Source organism: Aquarana catesbeiana, linkage group LG08 (assembly GCF_042186555.1).
Source record: "Aquarana catesbeiana isolate 2022-GZ linkage group LG08, ASM4218655v1, whole genome shotgun sequence".
NCBI lineage: Eukaryota > Metazoa > Chordata > Amphibia > Anura > Ranidae > Aquarana > Aquarana catesbeiana.
The window spans coordinates 153,169,661-153,192,120 of NC_133331.1; the positions used below are offsets into that span (position 1 = coordinate 153,169,661).

Consider the following 22,460-nt stretch of genomic DNA (forward strand, 5'->3'; position numbering starts at 1 on the left):
AAGGAGCGGTGTATTCAACCCTCCTAAACCGCTCCTGCCCATTGAAATCAATGGGACAGCGCGGCTATACCGCGGCTATAGCCGCGCTATGCGAGTGGATTTAACCCTTTTTCGGCAGCCAGCGGGGGGTTAAAACCGCACCGCTAGCGTCCGAATACCGCGGTAAAACAGCGCTAAAAATAGCGCTGTTTTACCGCCGACGCCCCCTACCGCCCCAGTGTGAAAGGGGCCAAAGGGACATGATACCGTCAGACTGGAAGACCAGGGGATCACTTTCCCCATGCTCACTGGACTCTGGCATAAGAACAAGCTTCCTACCAGGCAACAGTGTTTTGCAAAGCAGATTTATGCAGCACTGTAGCAGAAATGCATGCATGCAGTGGTGGGTAGCACTCTTGCCTAGCAGTAAACGGGGTCGCTGGTTTGAATCCCAACCGCGACACTACCTGCCTAGAGTTTGCATGTTCTCTCTGTGCCTGCGTGGGTTTCCTCCGGGTACTCTGGTTTCCTCCCACACTCCAAAGACATGCTGGTAAGTTAATTGGCTTCTGTCTAAATTGCCCCTAGTATATGAATGTGAGTTAGGGACCTTAGATTGTAAGCTCCTTGAGGGTAGGGACTGATGTGAATGTACAATGTATATGTTAAGCGCTATGTAAATTGATGGCGCTATATAAATACCTTCAATAATAATAATAATAATAAAAGAAAATCAGAGTCTTGTACTGAATTGAGAGGAGATCATGTAGCTACACCAAAAGCCTTCCAATGCTTCACTATTGAATCTTCATGCTGCTTATCAAGAAAATAATTTTGAGATGAAGCAAGAAGAGAACGACCAGGGACTTACAAGCCTCTGACCAAAAGCAGAGAATAAACAAAAAGATTTAATGTCAGATTTGACTAAAAGGGCATCTGACCAAATGATCTAATAACAAAAGGAGCTTGATATACTGTAGATTTAGGTATATCAATGAGAATACACTATCAACAATTAGATCAATAAAGAATATGAACCCTTAGGAACTGACAAATGATTAAACTCATTGGATTCTTCAGGAATCGCAGCTAGAGGAGATAACCTAAATAAACACATGGAGGCGGAATCCTCACTTCATAAATTTCTTTTGAAAATTTTAAAACACTATCATGTCTACATGTCATTTTCTGTGACACACTGTGTACTGTATGTACTGCTCTTTAACTTTTCCTAATAAAACAAAGTGGCAAAAAATATATGTAAAAACACACTATCGGGCAACTCGTTCAGATTTAAAACTTACAAGCCCTAAACAGCCTAATTCCTGTGAAGAAAGTAAATAAAACCCTCAGAAAAGCCAATGATGATAAGCTGACTGATCAACCGGTTAGGCACACATGTAACCACACAATCTCCACTAATAACCCCGATATACTGTATACTGCACAGGAGTACTGACCATCCTAGTACAGTACTGTACCTGCAATAACTGCAACAAATGAAAACACAATAAAGACATTTCACAGGTCAGAAGTGTGATAAGTGAAATATAAATGAAAGCACTAGAGAGCTGAGAGTGAATAGGAAGGAATGGCTAAAGGCTGACAGACAACACACTGAGCAGGGAAGACACTGACACAGAGGAGACTGAAGTATACAGAACAGAGTGAAGTGTGTGTACATTCCTGGCCCTCAGAGCCTTCACTCACTCCTAGCCTGTGATGATGAGGATCCTGTTGGAGAGGTGTTTATCACGCTGTCGGCCCATGGTAGCAGCTTCAGACCTGCTGCCTACCTGGAATTTTAGCAAACAAAATCTATATGGTGAAGAAGGAAATCGATAGGGTACAAAAAAATCTAAAAACCACAAAACAAATTTAAAAGAGATCTCCTGGATTGGAAAAAAGATGAAATCTTTGACCTTTCCTCACAAAAAGGCAGAAATAAATCTAGACGTAGACAAGGTAGATTTCCATTCTCACATTTTGACACTGACATAGCTGTCGGTTATCTGGATAGTGAAAACTCCTCTAGGTCTGTGATTTTTTCAGAACACGAGCGGGACAGCTCAGCGTCCAGAAAAAGAAAATCTGGGATTTTGAAACAAGCGAAAGCGACACCAAAAGAAATGGAAAGAGAAAGAGAAAAAGAAAGAGAAAACGCAAATACAGAACCAGGAGTCAGTTAATACACGATTCCCTGTTGGGATGCCCTGTCAATAAGGTGGTTAATCTTTCTTCGTTTCCTCTAAAAAAAAAAAAAAAAAAAAAAAAAAAAAATCTCATATACAAATTTTGAATAAAGGTTTATCCTTTTCTCTGAAACAAAATATGGAAGAGTTCATGGTATTCAAGGATGTTAATCTCTTTCTCAGTAAGGTATTTATTTCGCTATTTACATGAACAGCAGGATAAGAGCCCCCTAGCGTGTGAAACAATACAGAAGGATGACCAAAGGGCCATTGAGGATCTCTTGGCCCTTTTGGATGAAGGATTGGTTGATGTTGATGAATTAAAGGACAAAGAAAGTATTAGCCTCAGACAGGTTGATCTGAAAATTAAATCTAAAAGAATGCTACCTCTGGCAAATAGGACCATTGGTCAATTCTTTGACTTAGTAAGTAATGATCTAAAAAGCCTAAAGTATACAAGAAAGAGTCACTCTAAAAGAACTAAAAAGGCATAGTCATTAAGAAGAGCGATAAGGGCGTAACCTTAACGTCGTCTTGATAGGTGAGGAAAAATATGTCCTAGAGGTTAGAAGACAATTGGATAATCTTTATATATAACGAAGGCTCTCCTACTCCCCTTTTCCTAAATTAGTGGAGGCATTAGGAAATAAATTGACCCTAGCACAAGAAGGTCTCGTCAACAAGAAGGAATTAAATTATCTGAATGTCCCTGGCTTCAATATCCCAGTCCTTTACACCATCTCCAAACTTCATAAAGATTTTGTTAACCCCCCCAGGGAGGCCTATAGTTTCTGCCATTAATGGACCACTTGAAAAAGTAGGTCAATACATTGATAGTCTGTTAAAGACACTGGTTCATGCATTGGAATCATTTGTAAGAGATACCAAGGATGTCCTCAATATGTTTGATAGCATAGAGGTAGATGAAAGATGGCTTCTTGTTAGTATCGATGTAGAATCGTTATATACATCAATGCCCCGTGCATGGGGTTACAAAGCAGACAAATTTTATTTAGAGATGTCACATCAAAACAAATTAAATTTGGATCTGTTAAATTTTGTCCTATTTTGTCTTCTTTGAATTCAATGATGCTTATTACCAACAGGTGTCGAGCGCCTCTATGGGCGCACCTTGGGCACCCTCATATGCGTGCTTGCACCTTGGGATGTGGGAGGAACTGGAAATCTATAAATCTGACCTCTTTAATAGACTGATGGGGTCTTGGCAGAACCGAGGCAGAACTTCATATATTTGTTGAGGAACTTAATAATAACGATCGTAATATAAGGCTGACATTTGTTTCAGACCCTGTCTTGATTTCTTTCCTTGACCTCATGATCACCAAAAAGGATGGTAGATCAATGACCTCCACCTTTAGAAAACCCACAGCAGCTAACACCCTCCTTCAGGCGGATAGTTTTTACTCTAGATCACTGGTGAAAGGATCCCAAAAGGCCAATTTCTGTGTATCAGAAGGAACTGTACAAGTGAAATTCAATTAAAAAAAGAGGCCCATGAAATATATGCTAGATTTAGAGAAAGCGGCTATAGTCATAAGGTGCTAAGGGCAGCTAAGAAAAGGGCGATGAGCAAAGACACTGCCACTTGTGTCCCATGGCATTGGAAGTTTAGGGTGGACTCCACATATAAAGGACGGTAGTGTCCATTGCCCCAGCAACAAGTGGATTGTTGTCAGTCTTCCCCTCCCCTTTCCCCCTGTATTCACATTCCTACCGAGGACGTGATTCCTAGGGTGGTCGCACTGCCCTCCACCTCCCTCTCATTGATTACTTGCTGTTACTCCGCATATTACCAGGACTATCTGTTTATGGTTGGATGAATTATAATAGAGATCGTTCTGCATTTAACATATAGGAGGTGTGCATGGTCTATGTGTGTGGTAGCCATCTGTGTCTGTTCATGACAACGTTGTCATTTTTAAAACGGTGGTGGGACCTGTTTTAAACAGTATATTGTTTTGATTGGTGTTTAAGTGATTTTTTCAATAAATAGCATTTATATATTCATGACCATTGCCAGTTCCTCTTTGATGAATTACTCCCCCCCCCCCCCTTTTTTTTTGCGATGAGCAAAGACAGACCTTCACTTTTGGGACGACCAGATCAGAGTTCTCCTCCTTTTTCTAAACAGATTCGACAACAAGGACCTGTAAGGTTCATTATACAATATGGCTCACAATGGCCACAAGTGAGGGAGATCCTAAACAAACATTGGTCCACCCTCTCCCAGTGTCCAACTTTGTTGGGCATAGTTGGAGACTATCCACATATGGTAGCACGCAGAGCCCCAAATCTTTTGGACATGCCTACTCAGTCGGAATTCATACAGACAACCAGTGATTCATGGTTGACTGATTTTCCTAGAACCATTGGAATGTTTTCGTGTGGACATTGACAGCTTTGCAAGTTTGTTGAGCGTACTGATACTTTTTCCAACACAAACAATGGCAAAATTTATAAGATCAAAAGCTTAATTAACTGTGCAACCATGACAGTGATCTATAGCCTGCAATGCTCTTGCAATAAGACATATATAGGCAAGACTAAACGTCAACTTCGTGTACGTATTGGTGAACACTTGGGTGACATCAAACATAAAGAACCTAAGAGTCCTTTGGCCCAGCATTTTCTCCTTCACCACCAGTCCAAACCGGATGGACTGACAGTTAAGGGGATCTATGCCCTCACACTCAGTGACTTTGATAAAGTGCTCCTTCAAAAAGAAAAATTCTGGATTTATAACTTAGACACTTTGATGCCACATGGGCTCAATAAAGAGATGAATTTACAGGTCTTTTTAGACTAGTTTTTGTTTTCCATGTGACATCAAGTGTTGCTTTGCATTATGTGCATTTACTTTTTCAAACAAAAATTTTGTTTTCAATTTCTGCAATCAATTTTCTTTTCTTTTTCAGCCCTTTCCAAACCTTGTGTCCTAATGTGTATTAACATGGTTATGAACGTGTTTATACTATACACGATTGAAGCATTTGTCACTTTATTCATGTTCCTTATGTCCGTCTATTTTGTTCCCCTGACTAAGGTTCAGTGTTTTATGTTCTGTTATTTGTGTTTTGATTCTAATCAGCCACATCAAGAAAGGCATACTTTGATACACATCCTTTTTTCACTGTGAATGTTACAATGTATTCATCGTTTCATGTAAACAAACAAGGTTAATTGATCTTCCTATGGAAAGACAAAAACTGAGTCACAACTGGTTGTCAGAAACCATGAAATCGGGCCGAGACAGAAGTACAGTTAAATCACACTTGTTTAATAATAAAAGTAAAAAGAACAAACATAGTCTAAACATAGCCAAAGTTCAGTGACCGGAACGGATAGTCAGCCAAGCCAGAAGTCAGGGATTAATGTAGTAAAACAGCAAGCAGGATCTGGAGCCAGAAGGGATGTCAGCAAAGCAAGTCTTGAACAGGATCGCAGGAGATAGTTTCTGTGATGTGACCAAGGCAAAGGCAGAGCTCCTCTGGACTGGATGGCTTAAGTAGGCAGGACTAACGAGCAGGATATCATCAACAGCTGAGTAACTGTGGAGAGATACGAGCTGGCAATTAGCCGACAGCTGAGCGGCCAGCTCAGAGAAGGAAGGGCTGAGCTTAGCCCTGACACTGGTATTTATACCTGTCTCAGCCAGGGGGTGCTAGTCCTGAAGAAGCGGGAGTTTCCCTGTGAAACTAGTTGACGTCACTCTCCCTCCATGTGAACATCTGTTACTCCAAGCACCATGCATTAGCATTCAGGATCCACGGCATGACTGTTTGTTGGCATACAGTGCGGATACAGCTTTTCGGGTAACTGTACCCAGCAGATATTTTAACAGCTACTGCATCCTTCATCCATCCTGGATGTTTGAATTTACAAGTCTGGATATAAGTGAATACTACGGAAAGGCACAGAGATACTGATGGACACACATGGTGTTTACTCGCTCAGCTGTTTGATATCCACTTCTATTTAACACTATTGCTTTTTCCATCGTAAGTGAAATGGTCTACTGAACACAGCAGACCACGGCAGACCATCTGCAGCATACTAGGGTCTACATCTCGGGTAAGGTAGATTACACTATATATCTACCCACTATGCTCCTGTTATCCAGTCAGCTTGGTCTCTGCAATTGACTGCTGTGCAGGCTATTTTCCTGTGTCCTATGGATTGCAACATATTTTAGTACTCCCGAAATGGATATTCATTTGCTTTAAACCAATATGCCAATACCCCTTTGCCGTATACCCCCAACAGCCATCAAAATGTTGTCAATAATTTCCAATCGTACGATTTTGAATGACTTTGAGTTATACAAGTTTTTGCAATTTTTCTATCCTTCCATAATAGGACTGCCTGACTCGGAGGCTTGGAATTTTTTCCTGGGCATTCCCCAGGCCTTGTTTATATCTGCCTGGCTCTATGTCTGATGTTGCCACATTGCTTACAATCATATAGCATTTCTATGTCCCATATATTTATGCGTGTGTAGTGAATACGTTCTCTTGCATGTTTGTTAGTCTGTCTGTATTTGTCTGGTCATTGACAATGTTGTCATTAGATGGAGAACAGTGGAGGTTCATTGATTTTCTATTCTGTGTAATCAGCTGTGTATTCATACAATCAATACATTTCTAGTTATTAAGTTATAATTAACTAGTTATTATTTCAGACACTATATCTCTGTGGTGCTATATGTGGTATCTTTTTCTACTCCCTTTCTTTCTCTGGTGTAGTTTCTTCTCTTTATATTGCTAGCAAGCCTAAGGGCACTCCATAGTTTTTTCAAGGAGAAAATTAGGCCTCGTCTTTTTTCAGTATTGCACAAGACTGGTGCTCCATAACTCGTTAACTTGATAACTCGTAGGGGGGCGGAAAATCAACGCCACCCCCCCTTGGCTGGAGATGGACATTAACATGGGAAACACCCTCCCAGTTATGGCCTCCTTACCTCTGTCCTGCCCAGACTCCGATCTCCCCTCCTCAAGCTGGGGAGTGCTGGATGGCTGAGCCAGATGATGAGCCGTTCCTGGAGCCTGCGCCCCAAGCCCACCCTTTTTTTGAAGCCTATTAGAGCCTCAAACACCCCTGCATTGGAATCCATGGTTTGGCACCCTGTATGTAGATCAGGGGGGGCGCCCATGTGTACCTAATGGATGGACTTCCACTGCACTAGACAGACTTCTGTAAGTAGCACACTGCACAGACCTGTGTCTAAAGCTGAGTATACACTAGTAGAATTTTGGCTGAAAGATTTAGTTTTTTAAGAATGTTTATTTGATTCTGTAATTGTTAGTGGGATCAAGTTGGCTTTCATTTTGAACTACAGTGATGAGAAAATTCAAAGGAGCAGAATGGAATTTTTTTTTCTGGATCGAACGACTTTCTAGCAGTTTGTGGTTTTTGTTCAGTAAAGTCCATTTGTTCCAAAATAAATTGTTAAAAGCAAACTAAATTTTGAACTATTTTCAAACAACATACGGCCTTATACATATACATATTGATGCCAATTTCCATAACAATCTGTTAATCTGTTGCTTTGCTTCTAAACAGTTGTTTATACATGTTTGTATGCTGGGCTTGTCTCTTAAAAAGTGGTCTTTTCTGAAACAAGTTACCTCCAGACATCCTGTGCAGAGACTGGGAAACATATTGCAGCTCAATATCCTTTAAGGAGTCCTTTATTAAAGTGGTATTAAACATGAAACCAAAAATGTACAGTACTGTGCAAAAATGTTAGGCTTGCTGTGAAGTAAGAATGCTTTCAAAAATGCTGTATATGCTCGAGCATAAGTTGACCCGAATATAAGCCGAGGCACCTAATTTTAGCACAAAAAACTGTGAAAACTTATTGACTCGAGTATAAGCCTAGGGTGAGAAATGCGCAGCTACTGTAAGTGGAAAAGAGGGTCAACAATGCCCATTAGCAGCCTCACTGTGCCCATTTGCATACCTCACTGTGCCCATTTGCAGCCATAGGTCCCCCGAACTTCAAACTCGGTAGTTAAGGGTTCCTAGATGTCCCCTAGCTGCAGCCAAAATTTGGGGTCCAAGTGGCCCTGAGATACAGGGCCCCAAAAATCGGTTCAGAAAATGTCAAGCACTTTTCTGCAGCAGAGAATGACATTTTCCGAACCGACTTTGGGGCCCCGTATCTCAGGGCCACTTGGTGCTAGGAATCCTAGCTTTGGATATGTTATGCACACCAAGTTTGGGATTCCTAGCACCAAGGGGCCCCAGAATACGGGGCCCCAAAGTCGGTTCGGAAAATGAAATTTTTTGCTGCAGAAAAGTGATTGACTTGAGTATAAGCCGAGGGGGGCACTTTCAGCACAAAAAAATGTGCTGATAAACTTGGCTTATACTCGAGTATATACGGCATATTTTTTCATTCTTTATCAGTTTATAAAATGCAAAATGAGCGAACAGAAGAAAAATCTAAATCAATATTTGGTTCGACTACCCTTTGGCTTCAAACCAGCATTAATTCTTACTCTTGCACATTTTGTACACTTGCACAAAGTCAGGGATTTTGTAGGATTAAAGTGAGGTATATGATAAATTATACCAATCAGGTGCCAATGATCATCAATTTCATATGTAGGTTGAAAAATAAAACCAAAGAATTTCCAAGCTCAACTTGCCAACCAGCCTGCGACCAACCAAAATAACCTGCCTAACAGTTTGTGTTAAAAACAGGGGTTTAGTTGCGCACACATTTGCAAATACATGCATAAGCTGCAGGCCACGGCAAGGCACCCTGTATCCTGCAGATCCTAACTCTAACTTTGAAACCTAGTCATCAATTGAAACAAAAATTGTGTAGGAGGCTTAAAATTTGGTGAGGAAAAGCCAAACAAAATTAAGTTGCTGAAGACCGTTTCATGTCACAGTTCATACACAATGGCAAGACTGAGCACAGCAACAGGACACAAGGAAGTTATACTGCATCAACAAGGTCTTTCCCAGGCAAATATTTCAAAGCAGACTGGGGTTTCAAGACGTACTGTTTTGAAGAAGCACAAAGAAATGGGCAACTCTGAGGACAGTAGATGCAGTGGTCAGGCAAGAAAACAATGCAGCAGATGAAAGGAAAATCATGCTTACTTCCCTTCAACATCGGAAGTTTACCAGCAGTGTCATCAGCACATAACTGGTGGAAACCAGTGGAACTCAGGTACACTCATCTACTGTCCACAGAAGTCTGGCCAGAAGTGGTCTTCATGGATACATTGTAGCCAAAAAGCCATATCTCAGATATTAGAACAAGGCTAACTAACTCAACTATGCACAAATACATAGGAACTGGGATGCAGAAAAATGGCAGCAGGTGCACTGCACTGATGAGTCAAATGATGAGGCAACAGTGATACATTGTGGAGGTTCCTTGCAAGTTTGGGGCTGCATTTCTGCAAATGGAGTTAGAGATTTGGTCAGGATCAATAGTGTCCTCAATGCTAGGAAATACAGGCAGTTACTTATCCATCATGCCAAACCTTTAGGGAGGCGTGTGATTGGCCCCAAATGTATTCGCCAGCAAGACAACATACTCAAATAACCTATATTCAGCGTAAAGAAGGACAAGGGGTCCTGAAAGGGTCCCCACAGATCCCGGATCTCATCATTGAGTTTGTCTGGGATTACATCAAGAGACAGAAGAGATTTGAGGCAGCCTACATTCACAGAAAATCTGTGGTTAGTTCTTCAAGATGTTTGGAATAACGCACCTGCAAGTTCCTTCAAAAGAATTGATGCTGTTTTGAAGGCAAAGGATGGTCACAACGAATATTTATTTGATTTGAATTTCTGTTTTGTTCATTTACGTTCAATTCTGTTAATTGATCAAAATAAACTATTAACAGTTCTATTTCTGAAAACATTCTTAATTTATAGCATTTTTTCATACCTGCTTAAAACTTTTGCACAGTAGTGTGATATCCTTAGATGTGATTCTGTTCAAAAGACACCTAGCCTCGCCATCCTTGATTAAAACTTTTGTACAAGGTGTGTCTCATGCAGCTTCCCCTATAAATTAACTTGTCATTCCATGGGATTTAAATTAGCTTCTTTTGACACTACAAAAACTGCTTTTTGAACCTATTAGGGATAGCACCTTTTTAAGCTTGCTCACAAGGGTGCCTTCCCTGTTGCTATCACCTCTGTGAGGTACGTGTTGGAACTGGCAGCCTGGTTTTGTAAAGAACCTTTCTGGTCTTACATAGAGACAAGGCAGTGTTAAGGACTAGAGCCACATTCCTTCCTGAGGTGGATTCAGCCTTTCACCTCAACCAGGACAATATATTGCCATCCCTCAGTCTGACTCCAGTATATCAGAAGGCGATTTCCATTAATTGCCTGGATGTAGTTCATGCTATACAAGTCTACTTTGCAACCACTGCTTCCATTAGGAAGACTGACACTCTTTGTCATTCAAGGAAAGGAGAACCAGCTTGTTGCTCCACTATTTTCACTATTCAGACAGATACTCTAATTGTTTAAGTCTGTAATCTTAAAGAGGAACTGCATGCAGTCTGCTCACATAATTTGTAATAAAAACATCTTTGCCATTCTGAAGCTTCCCTCTAACCACTTTGCATATTATTTTATATATACTGTGATTCTGTACTTGCCAAATATGCTGCAGAATTCTCCCTCCACTGAGTCTGGCTGCAACCATTTTAACTATGGGCAGCTGAAGCTGCTGCCTGTTCACTTCCTGGATTTACACAGAGGCACACCTCCAGTTCTGCAGCTCTCATTGGCCCTCTTATGACTCATTCCCTCTCCCTTCCTGGCAAGGGAGAGCTGTGCATGATGTCATAAACCTAGGCTTTTTACCAGACAAGAAACAGGAAGTGGGCTGTATAAGGTATTTACTGGCAGAAAAAAATGTTTTACTATCCAAAGTTAAAATAACAAGGGCAGAGGATTTAATAGATGGAAAGATAAAAAAAAATGACTGAAGTTCCTTAAGGACTGGGTTCCATTTTTTTTTTCTTGTCAAAGAGCACAACTTGATGGGCTTTTTGGCATTCCACAACAAATTCCCATATTTTTGAGTCCCTGTTTTGTTTTTTTGTCTGGGACTGTAAGGCCCCTTTCACACGGGGCGGATCCGTGTTGATCCGCCCCGTGAACATCCGCTGCTCAGTGGGGATCGCTCCGTTTTCCCCAGCTGAGCCGGCGGATGACAGGGCAGGGACCGCCCTGTCAGATCTCCGCTCTCCCCTATAGAGGATCGGAGGAACACGGACCGTATGTCCGTGTTCATCTGATCCGCTCTGCAGACGGATAGAAAAATTTTCTTCCGTCTGCAGAATCGGACGAGAGCGGAGCCGGATGACATCGGGTGTTAGCGGATGTACATCCGCTGACACCCGCTATCCCATAGGGATGCATGTATGTCTGTATTTCATCCGAAAACGGATGGATGAAATACGGACATACGGTCCGCATGTGTGAAAGGGGCCTTAACATTTGTTTATTTTGTTTGCCGTGTTGCCCACTCAGTTGAACTGTTTTTGCACATCCCAAATGTCTCTAAAGTCTATGTCCCACAATGAAAAACTCCTCCCATGTTTATGGGTTTGCTCTCAGCACTGCTTGAAATTTTTTTTAACAAAACTGAGGCATGCTAAAAGCTGAGAGGGGTTATACCAGGCTGGTCACCATCCCCTTGTAGACGGCAGTATTTTCCAAATGTCTCTGAATCCTGTGTCCCTCAATGAACTCCAAGACTGGACATAGATATGCAATTTTCTTTCCTTCAACCATAAGTTGAAGAAAAAAACTTTGTTCAACTCCCCCATCTCTCCCACCGCAATATTGTATTCTGACATCAGGTGTCCCCCCCATCAGAAAACATTGAATACAAAAAATAATCTGACAGGCTGCTTGTACTAATTTGATAGACAACTTCTATACAACCAGCCTGCCCATAGATGGATCGAAATTTGTCCAGTTCCTGCTTAACCAGCCAAATTGCATTTCCTCTATGGCCAGCTTAAGAAAAGGATTTTACAGTGAGCACAAAGTCCTGTTATTCCTCTCCTTGGGCTTTACCGACTTACTTCATGTGTTTGCCTCAATGTATGTGTCAGATGAAATCAGACCTGTCATCCATGCCTTTTCATCAATCTGTCATTTAAATTTGCTTTATTGGTTATGTCTTAGCCCTGGTTCACACTAGTGCGACTTGTCATGCGACTTGACCGTTCAAAGTCGCATGACAAGTCACGCCTAATTTGCGGCAATGGAACCGGTCAAATGGCTGCAATTCTGAAAAATGTTCCTGCACTATTTCTGTGCGATTTTTGCATTGATATTTGTTAGATGAAGTCACACACATGTCAGCAAGCCACACATGAAATCGCACTGATAGTTGGCTTTGAAGTTGCGCTGAAGTAGCGCGATTTCAAAGCCGCACTGGTGTGGACCAGGGTTTAAACCCTGAACTTCTTCATGACAAGGGTAGAACAAATCCTAATGCCTGAACCTTTTTACAACTTTGACATGTGTTAGTAAAACTGTAGGTACCATCACAACTAACTAAATGTGTCCAGGTGTCCACTTTTAAAAAAAAAATGATGTATATTTCTTGCAATTACCATAATCCTAAACAACAACCCACAACAAATTCTCCTACTCCTGACAATCACAGTGATACCACATATGTTTATGTTCTTTGCTGTTTGTACCCCTCGAAGGGCCCAGAAACAATGGTGCACATTTTGCTTTTTTATCTTGCCTAAAACACACTGACACAAATGCCTTTTTTTAATAACCCCTATAATACCCTGACCTTTGACCCCAACCTTTGACATTTGATTCTGCCCTTTACCCTAACCATGACTTTGACCCAGATCAAATCTTGATCTAGTTACTTAATCTTTGTTTTTTTTAATATTATTTTGCACACTTTTGTTTGTTTACATTTTTCTTCTCTAGCAGGGAGGGAAATATGCAATACATCTTCCTCTCTATTCAGAAGGAGAACAAAACCATGGGGGTGAGCTGTACAGTTACTGATCACTGCGATAGCCATTCAGAGACTATCACAGCAATCAGATTATCAGGAGCTGGTACTCCTGGTTCCCAATCCTTAGCACAAGACCCAGGGCTATTGTTGGGTGCCCGGTCTCTGTTCTGATGAGAGCGCTGTGCAGCGCCCTCCTAGCACAAAACCATGAAAAAAGATTCCTTTCAGTGAGGCCCACGTATATGTTTACAGTCCGCAGCAAGGGATTAAGGGCCATTTCACACTGATGCATTTTTCCTGCATTTTTACCTTGCAAGAGAAACACTCTTTACCTTGCAAAGAGAAAAATCTTTCCCTTTAAATCCTATGGGACTCTTCACACCACTGTGCTGTTAGTGCGATGTGTTTTGAAAAGCCCTGCATGCTGCATCTTTGGTGGGGCATTCAAAATTGCACCAAAAATGCAGCTCCCCATTGAAATGAATGGGCAACATGACAAACACATTTGCATTTTTGGTGCGTTTGAGTCACGTCCATTTTTCGCGGGTGCAGGCAACTAGAAAACGCACCAGAAACTCATCTATAACACACAAAAACGCATATGTGTTTTTACAGCAATTTTGCTATAGAGCACTGTGAAAGTAGGCTAATACAGGATAGATTGTTTATAAATGATATGTTGTTTAAAATGTATAGTTCTGTCTTTCTAGTTGCTTGCCTTGTTTAAGGTGTCTCACTTTTGCTGAGTGTGAAAGTTTAACAAATTTTTTTACAATAAATGACTATGCATGTTCAAGTTGAAAACCCTGCATGTTTTTATTTTTGTTCATCCTTTTTATAGACTTATTCTGTTTTATACATTGTTACATTTTATCTTTAGGCGCTTGTGGAGCATGGGTACAACTGCCAGTGCAGCTCAACAGCCAGCGCCAATAGTGCCCCCCAGTGACAGCATCCAAGGAAATGGCAGTGGAAGTTCAAGTGGAGAAGACAGAAACAGCCTAAGCATTCATTCATTCCAGACAGTGGGCATCCACAACAAAGCAAAATCCATCATCACAAATAAAGTGGCCCCTGTAGTTATAACGTGAGTACGGAATTAAGATGCTTTACATTTGAGTTTCATGCCAGAAATCGCAGTCTGATAAGAATTTTACTAGTGAGATGATCGTTGAACATACTTTCCAAAGATTAGATATTTTTTTTAAAGCTGGTTAGCAATGCCTGCTTCCATGTTTCTCATATGACAGGTGTGCTTTCAATGCAAAATATAGTCTTTTTATTTGAATGCATAGCGACAGCCCAATTTGATTGCTGCATATGCACAGCCAAATAAAAATCACCCATGTGTCTGTAATCCAGCTACTTTGCCTTAGCAGTCTTCACACACTTGACTGGCTATCATCCTTGAAGCTTGTTCTTGCTGTCCCATGTTTTCATGCATTTTGCTGTGTTTTTTAATGCGGAGAAAATAAATGGATGAAGGAAAACCAATTGTTTTCTCTGGCACCCATTCCTACCAGCTCTCTGTATTGCAGTGCTGGGAAGAAGGCCCCCCATTTGCAGTGCTGGGGAGAATGCTGCATTTATGTTGTTTTCTCCCACTGAAGCTTGTTGAATGGGATACTTCAGAAGAGCAGCAAAGTGTTAAAAAATGGCACACCACATTTGTCATATACAGTAAAACCTTGGTTTGAGAGTAACTTGGTTTGAGAGTGTTTAGCAAGACAAGCAAAATGTTTTAATAAATTTTGCCTTGAGGAGTAGCATCATGTCACAACTGGAGTATAAAAAAGAAGAGAGGAGCCTCTAAGTGTAGCAATATGGTTACATTTAATGAAGGTACAACGTTTAGCAACTTATTGCTACACTTAGAGGTGCCTCTCTTCTCTTTTATACCCTGTAAAAAAAAATGCTTTGATATACAAGTGCTTTGGATTACAAGCATGTTTCTGGAACGAATTATGCTCGCAAACCAAGGTTTTACTGTACAGTATATTATAACAGGAAACATTTGTTCTGCAAAGGTACTGAGGCAGTACATTAGCCATGTTGACTTGGCTTTTTGTGTTGGCAGATCTACAGTACAAGAGCCAGTAGGCCTACTATAATTTCCATGTTATTTTTAATAGTTTCAACTTAGTGATTTTTTTTTTATTTAGTGTAAAATAATTTTATTTTGTTATTATATTTCACATTTCATTTTTAATAGGACACTTTCAAATTTTTGTTGTCTGGATGGTTAGCAGGGCTTTTTTTCTCAGAAAATAGGTGCAGGAACTCAATCATAACCCCCCCCCCCACACACACACCAAGACCCCCCTACGAACAAATGGATGTGGTCAATTTCACTAACAATCGGAGGGTTTTAAAGGGGCATTCAATACCAGGAGTGCATTACATATACAGTGCAGAGTTCGGGAGTGCGCTACACACAGATTACACAGCTACTTGCCTCTTCATCTCCCATCCACAGCTCACTTTCACCTCACCTCAGCTCTGCATGCAAACCCCCCCACCCCCCCTACCCCTATACTCTCCCCCTTCCTTAAAAGTTCCAGCATCTTCCATGTGTCTTACTTTTGTCACAGTGTCAAGCTGAAGCACCCAATCAGCTATAGTACCTCCCCGCACACTGTAGTTGGTTACACATCTCTCATTCGCAGGGAGATCATCCAGTGGGGGTGTCGGCATCCGCAGTGCACCCAGGCACCTGCATCTCCCTTGTTCCCATCCTGCACTCAGTGAGAGCCATCAGGAGATCAGATCGGTGGGAGACAAGCTGTCACTTGTGAACAAAGAAGGCAGACTTTGTGTTTACAGGTGATGTTGTTGAACAGGGAGCAGAGGGCCTGAGCCAGAGGTGGTGAAACTGAGCTCTACCAAGTTCCACCTGAAAAAAGCCCTGCTGGATAGTGTGTACTTGCCAGTAATTGCCGTATAAGTTTGGTTATAAACCATAATCTGTGAGGATGATCTGGATGTCTTTCATTTCAGGTACAATTGTAAAGAAGAGTTCCAGATTCATGATGATTTTCTTAAAGCAAGTTACTGTGTTGGGAGGATTTCTGAGACAATGCCAGAACACTATCTTGTACAGGTATGTCCTATACAGTATATTACTGTTGCCTAAGGTTGTTGCAGGCATGATTCAAACCGTGCTCTGCGTGAATCTTTGGTGATGCATTATCTGCAGGAAGTCCAGGACAAGCTAGAGTTTTTTAAAATGTAAATACAGCCAAAACATTTCTTAGTTTTGGATAGCGTTAATGTACCCTAATGCTGTCTAGATGTTTGTTGGAAATATTACTTCTGACTGCTTGCCAGGAGGATCACTATCACTTAAACAGAAGTGACCACCATTGCGGGATCCTGAAAAAAAGAGAAATTTATCTCAAACAGCAGAAAAAGTCTAAAAGTGTAATCACTTTATTACTCTCCAAAATAAAAATTGTCTGAGGTCCCACTTTAAATCACGTGTGCCGTCTTTTTTAGTGTGGTGTTAGGATGATGGTAAAGGTACCTTTTTTGGTGACTCTGCACATTGTGCTTTTATTTCTATAACATCCTGGTACCTTCAAATTCTCGGATGCTTTGTTACAGAAAAAAATCCCCCACACCTCTCATGGTCAAGCGATGGCCTAACACTTTCTACTCTCATCATTTTCCCTGTTGACCCAAAAAGTGCAGCAGATGGCCTAACTGGCGAGGAGAATTGTACTTGTTGTCATGATTTCTATTACACAGGAATAGTTTAGAGAATAAACACCTGAAGTATTTTAAATATAATTTTTCTGCCAAATTAGTTAATTAAAAAAAAGCCAATGAGTTTGCTAAGAATAAAAGAAGTTGTCTCCCACATTCAGAGTAAACCAGAATGCTGACAGTGATGTAGGCTGTGTATACTTGACAGATATTTTTGTCTGCCATTTGTGATTTTTATAAAAAAAAAAAAAAAAAAAAAACTAGACTAAAGATACATTGTGTAAATTAGTGGCTTAGTAAGGATAGGTTTGCTTAAATGGTAGTCTAATATAGGCACATACAATGGGTAAAATAAGTATTGAACATGTTGCCATTTTTCTAGGTAACTTTTCACCACATGTCGGTAACAACTCATGCAATCCATACATACAAAGACACCAAAACAAATCCATTCAGAAATTAAGTTTTATGTGTAATAAAATGGAATGACACAGGAAAAAAAAGTATTGAACACGCTAACTGAAATGTATTTAATACTTCGTACAAAATCCTTTGTTGGTAACAACTGCTTCAAGACGCCTCCTGTATGGAGAAACTAGTCACATGCATTGTTCAGGTGTAATTTTGGCCCATTCTTCCACACAGTCTTCAAATCTTGAAGGTTCCGTGGGCCTCTTCTTTGAACTCTGATCTTTGGTTCTTTCCAAAGATTTTCTTTTGGATACAAATCAGGTGATTGGCTGGGCCATTCTAACAACTTTTTTTTCTTTCTTTGAAAGAAATTGAGTTTCCTTGGCTTTGTGTTTAGGATCATTTTCTTACTGAAATTTTCCTCATCCTGGTAGATGGCAGCAGATTTTTAGCAAGAATGTCTTGGTACATTTTTTCATTCATCCTTCTTTCTATGATATGAAATTTGCCATTACCGTATGCTACAAAACAGCCCCACACCATCATGTTCCCGCCTCCAAACTTCACTGTTGGTATCGTGTTTTTGGGGTGATGTGCAGTGCCATTTGACCTCCAAACATAATGTGTATTATGGCATCTAAAGAGTTAAATTTTGGTCTCATCTGACCAGACTATAATCTAGGGATGCCCCGTGTACTGTGGGCACATGGGCGCTGCCCCCCATCCATGTGCCCAGCCCCTTTCAGGATGCCGGACGCATGGATTCCTATGGCGGGACAGGAGGGGGTGGTACTTTTTGAAGCACCTGCTTAGAGCCGGAGACTCTAATAGGCTTCAAAATAGGGTGGGCTTGAGGCGCAAAGAGTGTGCCCTGATCCCACCCAATTGTGTGACGATAGCAAATTCATTTTCGCTATTATCACACTAACGCTGCTCCCCGGCAATCAGGGAGGCAGACCTGTTTCCCGATTGGCCAAAGCACCAGGGCAATCTATTGGATGCCTGGCGCTTAGGAAGAGGAGGCACAGAGGAGACAGGAGGACAGACATCCCCGCTGCGGCTGCTCTGGTGGACTCAGCACTCGAGCCACGAGCGGGGTGTTACCGCCAGAGCGGCTTTATCTGTGCACCCTGATCTGTACACTCTGTGCTGTGCACCCTGAGCTGTATACCCTGATCTGTGAGGCTGAGTCATATACTCCTGTCCTGTGATTCTGGGGCTGTATACTCCTGTCCTGTGATGCTGGGGCTGTATAATCTGTCCTGTGATGCTGAGCTGTATACTCCAAACACTATGGGTGGAAGCAAGTGGAATACAGGGGACGAAGTGGGTGGATTCTATAAGAGGTGGGGCTTATGAGAAGGGGGAGTGATCAACAAGGAAGGGCGGGGTCTGACGTGCCCCCATCCTAAAACTTCACTAGCTGCCACAGCTATATTCTCCCAGTATTTTACAGGATTGTCTAAATGTTATGCATCAAACTTTAAACAAGCTTCAAGATGCTTCTTCTTCAGCAATGGAATCTTGTGTGGTGAGCGTGCACGCATGCCATGGCGTTTGAGTGCATTAATTATTGTTTTCTTAAAAACAATTGTACCTGCTAATTCCAGGTCTTTCTGAAGCTCTCCACAAGTGGTCTTTGTCTCTTGGACAACTCTTCTGATAATTCTTTTCACTCCTCTATCAGAAATCCTATGAGGAGCACCTGGTCGTGGCCGGCTTATGGTGAAATTATGTTCTTTCTACTGCCAGATTATTTCCTCAACAATGCTCACTGGGACATTCAGAAGTTTAGAAATCCTTCTGTAATTTATTATTGTCTTTTCCTCTATTTGCGCTGACAAGGTGTGGGTAGAGGAGAGCCGGTCAGCGGCTCTCCTGACGGGGGGGGGGGGGTCTGCGCTGATAATCAGTGCATTGATTATCATTGCAGACCTACCAGGGATGCCCACTAGAGCCCACCAGGGATGCAATTCAGTGCCCATCAAGTAGAATTAAAGGTTTTGGAATTTCCTTTCAAATTTGGCTGTTAGTGATTAACGAAAAAGAATATATCCAAAGTTACGAATTATCCAAAATAGCAAATGCTGCATCTAAACTAATGGAACGTAACTAATTAATAATAATAAATAATAATACAATTTTTTGATTATTATTAATTTGTTACGTTCAATTTATTTAGATGCAGCATTCATTATTTTGGATCATTCGTAACTTCGGATAAATTCGTATTTGTTATGTTCACTAACAGACAAATTTGAAAGGAGATTCTAATACCTATAATATAATGGTTGGTAATGGTTATTACCCTGTTTCTCCAAAAATAAGACCTAGCGTGATTGTCGGTGATGGCTGCAATATAAGCCTTACTCCCCAAATAAGCCCTAGTTAAAGTCCTTGTAGGTCTTATTTTCAGGGTAGGGGTTATTTTCGGGGAAACAGGGTAGGGCTTATTTTGGGGGTAGAGCTTATATTACAGCCATTACCGACACTCACGCTAGGTCTTATTTTCGGGGAAACGGTATTATTAGTTGTTTATTATTTTGGGTTTTCGGATTTTTGTTCTTTTGAATTTTCGGATTTTCATTCTTATTTTCAAATTTTTGAATTTTCAAATTTTCGTTTTCAGAAAAATTTTGTAAACGGGTTTTCGTTAATTCGAATATGCCTATCAGTAATGCCTGTCAGTGCCCATCAGTGCAGCCTCATCAGTGCCCGTCAGTGAAGGAGAAAACGTACTTAATTACAAAATTATATAATGGAAATGAAGAAAAACTTTTTTTTTTTTTCCAGCATTTTTGGTCTTTTTTATTTTTTTTTTAGCAAAAAATAGAAAACCCAGTGGTTATCAAATACCACCAAAAGAAAGCTCTATTTGTGGGGAAAAAATGATAAAAATTTCCTTAGGGTACAGTGTTGCATGACCGTGCAATTGTCATTCAAAATGCGACAGCGTTGAAAGCTGAAAATTGGCCTGGATAGGAAGGGGGTATAGGTGCCCTGTACTGAAGTGGTTAATTTGTACTGACAAGGAAGGGGCATGATTGCTTTCTAATTAGGCCTCATGCTAAACGCGGCACGTAAAATCAGCAAAACAGACGTTTTAAACGTGGGTTACTATCTGTCAAGTGAAATCATTCAGGAGAGGTTGTAAAAACGTCCCGTGTACATTACGCCTTACTGATAGATTTCAGGTGGTGTCTTGGTTTTTCCACTGTCTGAGCAATGCATGCAACTAGTTTCTCCATACAGTTACAGTGCCTTGAAAAAGTATTCATACCCCTTGCAATTTTCCACATTTTGTCATGTTACAACCAAAAACATAAATGTATTTTGTTGGGATTTTTTGTGATAGAGCAACACAAAGTGGCACATAATTGTGAAACGGAAGGAAAAATGATAAATTATTTTCAATTTTTTTACAAATCTGTGAAAAGTGTGGTGTGCATTTTTATTCAGCCCCTCTTAAGGCAATACTTTGTAGAAACACCTTTTGCTGCAATTACAGCTGCAAGTCTTTTTAGGTATGTCCCACCAGCTTTGCACATCTTGAGAGTGAAATTCTTGCCCATTCTTCTTTGCAAAATAGCTCAAGCTCTGTCAGATTGGATGGAGGGCGTCTGTGAACAGCAATTTTCAAGTCTCGCCACAGATTCTCAATTGGATTTAGGTCTGGACTTTGACTGGCCCATTCTAACACATGAATATGCTTTGATTTAAGGCATTCCATTGTAGCTCTGGCTGTATGTTTAGGGTCATTGTCCTGCTGGAAGGTGAACTTCCACCCCAGTCCCAAGTATATGGCAGACTCTAACAGGTTTTCTTCTAAGATTGCCCTGTATTTGGCTCCATCCATCTTCCCATAAACTCTGACCAGCTTCCCCATCCCTGCTGAAGAAAAGCATCCCCACAACATGATGCTGCCAGCACCATGTTTCACAGTGGAGATGGTGTGTTCAGGGTGATATGCAGTGTTGGTTTTCTGCCACACATAGCGTTTTGCTTTTAGGCAAAAAAGTTCAATTTTGGTCACATCTGACCAGAACACCTTCTTCCACATGTTTGCTGTGTCCCCCACCTGGCTTCTCGCAAACTGCAAATGGGACTTCTTATGGCTTTCTTTCAACAATGGCTTTCTTCTTTTTGCCACTGCTTCTCTGATTAATGCTCTCCTTGCCCAGCCTGTCAGTTTAAGGGGACGGCGATGTCTTGGTAGGTTTGCAGTTGTGCCATACTCTTTCCATTTTCGGAGGATGGATTGAACAATTCTTCGTGAGATGCTCAAAGCTTGGGATATTTTTTTATAACCTAACTCTGCTTTAAACTTCTCCACAACTTTATCCCTGACCTGTCTGGTGTGTTCCTTGGCCTTCATGATGCTGTTTGTTCACTAAGATTCTCTAACAAACCTCTGTGGGCTTCACAGAACAACTGTATTTATACTGAGATTAAATAACAAACCGGTGGACTCTATTTACTAATTAAGTGACTTCTGAAGTCAATTGGTTCCACTAGATTTTAGTTAGGGGTATGAGAGTAAAGGGGGCTGAAAACAAATGCACGCCACACTTTTCAGATATTTATTTGTAAAAAATTTGAAAACCATTTATCATTTTTCTTCCATGTCACAATTATGTGCCACTTTGTGTTGGTCTATCACATAAAATCCCAATAAAATACATTTACGGTTTTGGTTGTAAAATGACAAAATGTGGAAAATTTCAAGGGGTATCGATACTTTTTCAAGGCACTGTAACTCGTTCAATACTTTTTCCTTGTGTCATTCCATTTTATTACACATAACTTAATTTCTAAACGTATTTGTTTTGGTTTCTTTGTATGTATGGATTGCATGGGCTGTTACCAACATGTGTTGAAAATTTCATGTCAATAGCACCTTTAGAAATCTATTTACCTAGAAAAATGGTGACGTGTTTAATATTTATTTTACCTGCTGTATCATGGGTGCTGTATGTGTCCCTTATTATAACTTGTCTTCATACCTGTTCTATGCCAGTGATTCAGAAAGTATTGAAGCCAGAGAAAGCTAGATAAGTAAGAATTTAAAGGCTCTTTCACATGTGTCAGCTGATCCCAGTCACTATGATTATAGCCATATTACCTCTGCCCAGGTGCTGTGTACAGCCTGTCATTGACATGAATAGCTG

At 40.8% G+C, this 22,460-nt stretch overlaps 1 protein-coding gene across 2 annotated transcripts in view; it reads left to right on the forward strand.

The window, feature by feature from the left end:
- The window catches only part of PALD1 (phosphatase domain containing paladin 1), a 450,641-nt gene that overhangs the window by 173,628 nt on the left and 254,553 nt on the right, over positions 1-22,460 (forward strand). For both annotated transcript variants that reach the window (XM_073596575.1, XM_073596576.1), the window contains 2 exons: positions 14,057-14,263; positions 16,174-16,276. In XM_073596575.1, the coding sequence (XP_073452676.1) occupies positions 14,057-14,263; positions 16,174-16,276 (310 nt within the window). The remainder of the gene's footprint in view (positions 1-14,056; positions 14,264-16,173; positions 16,277-22,460) is intronic.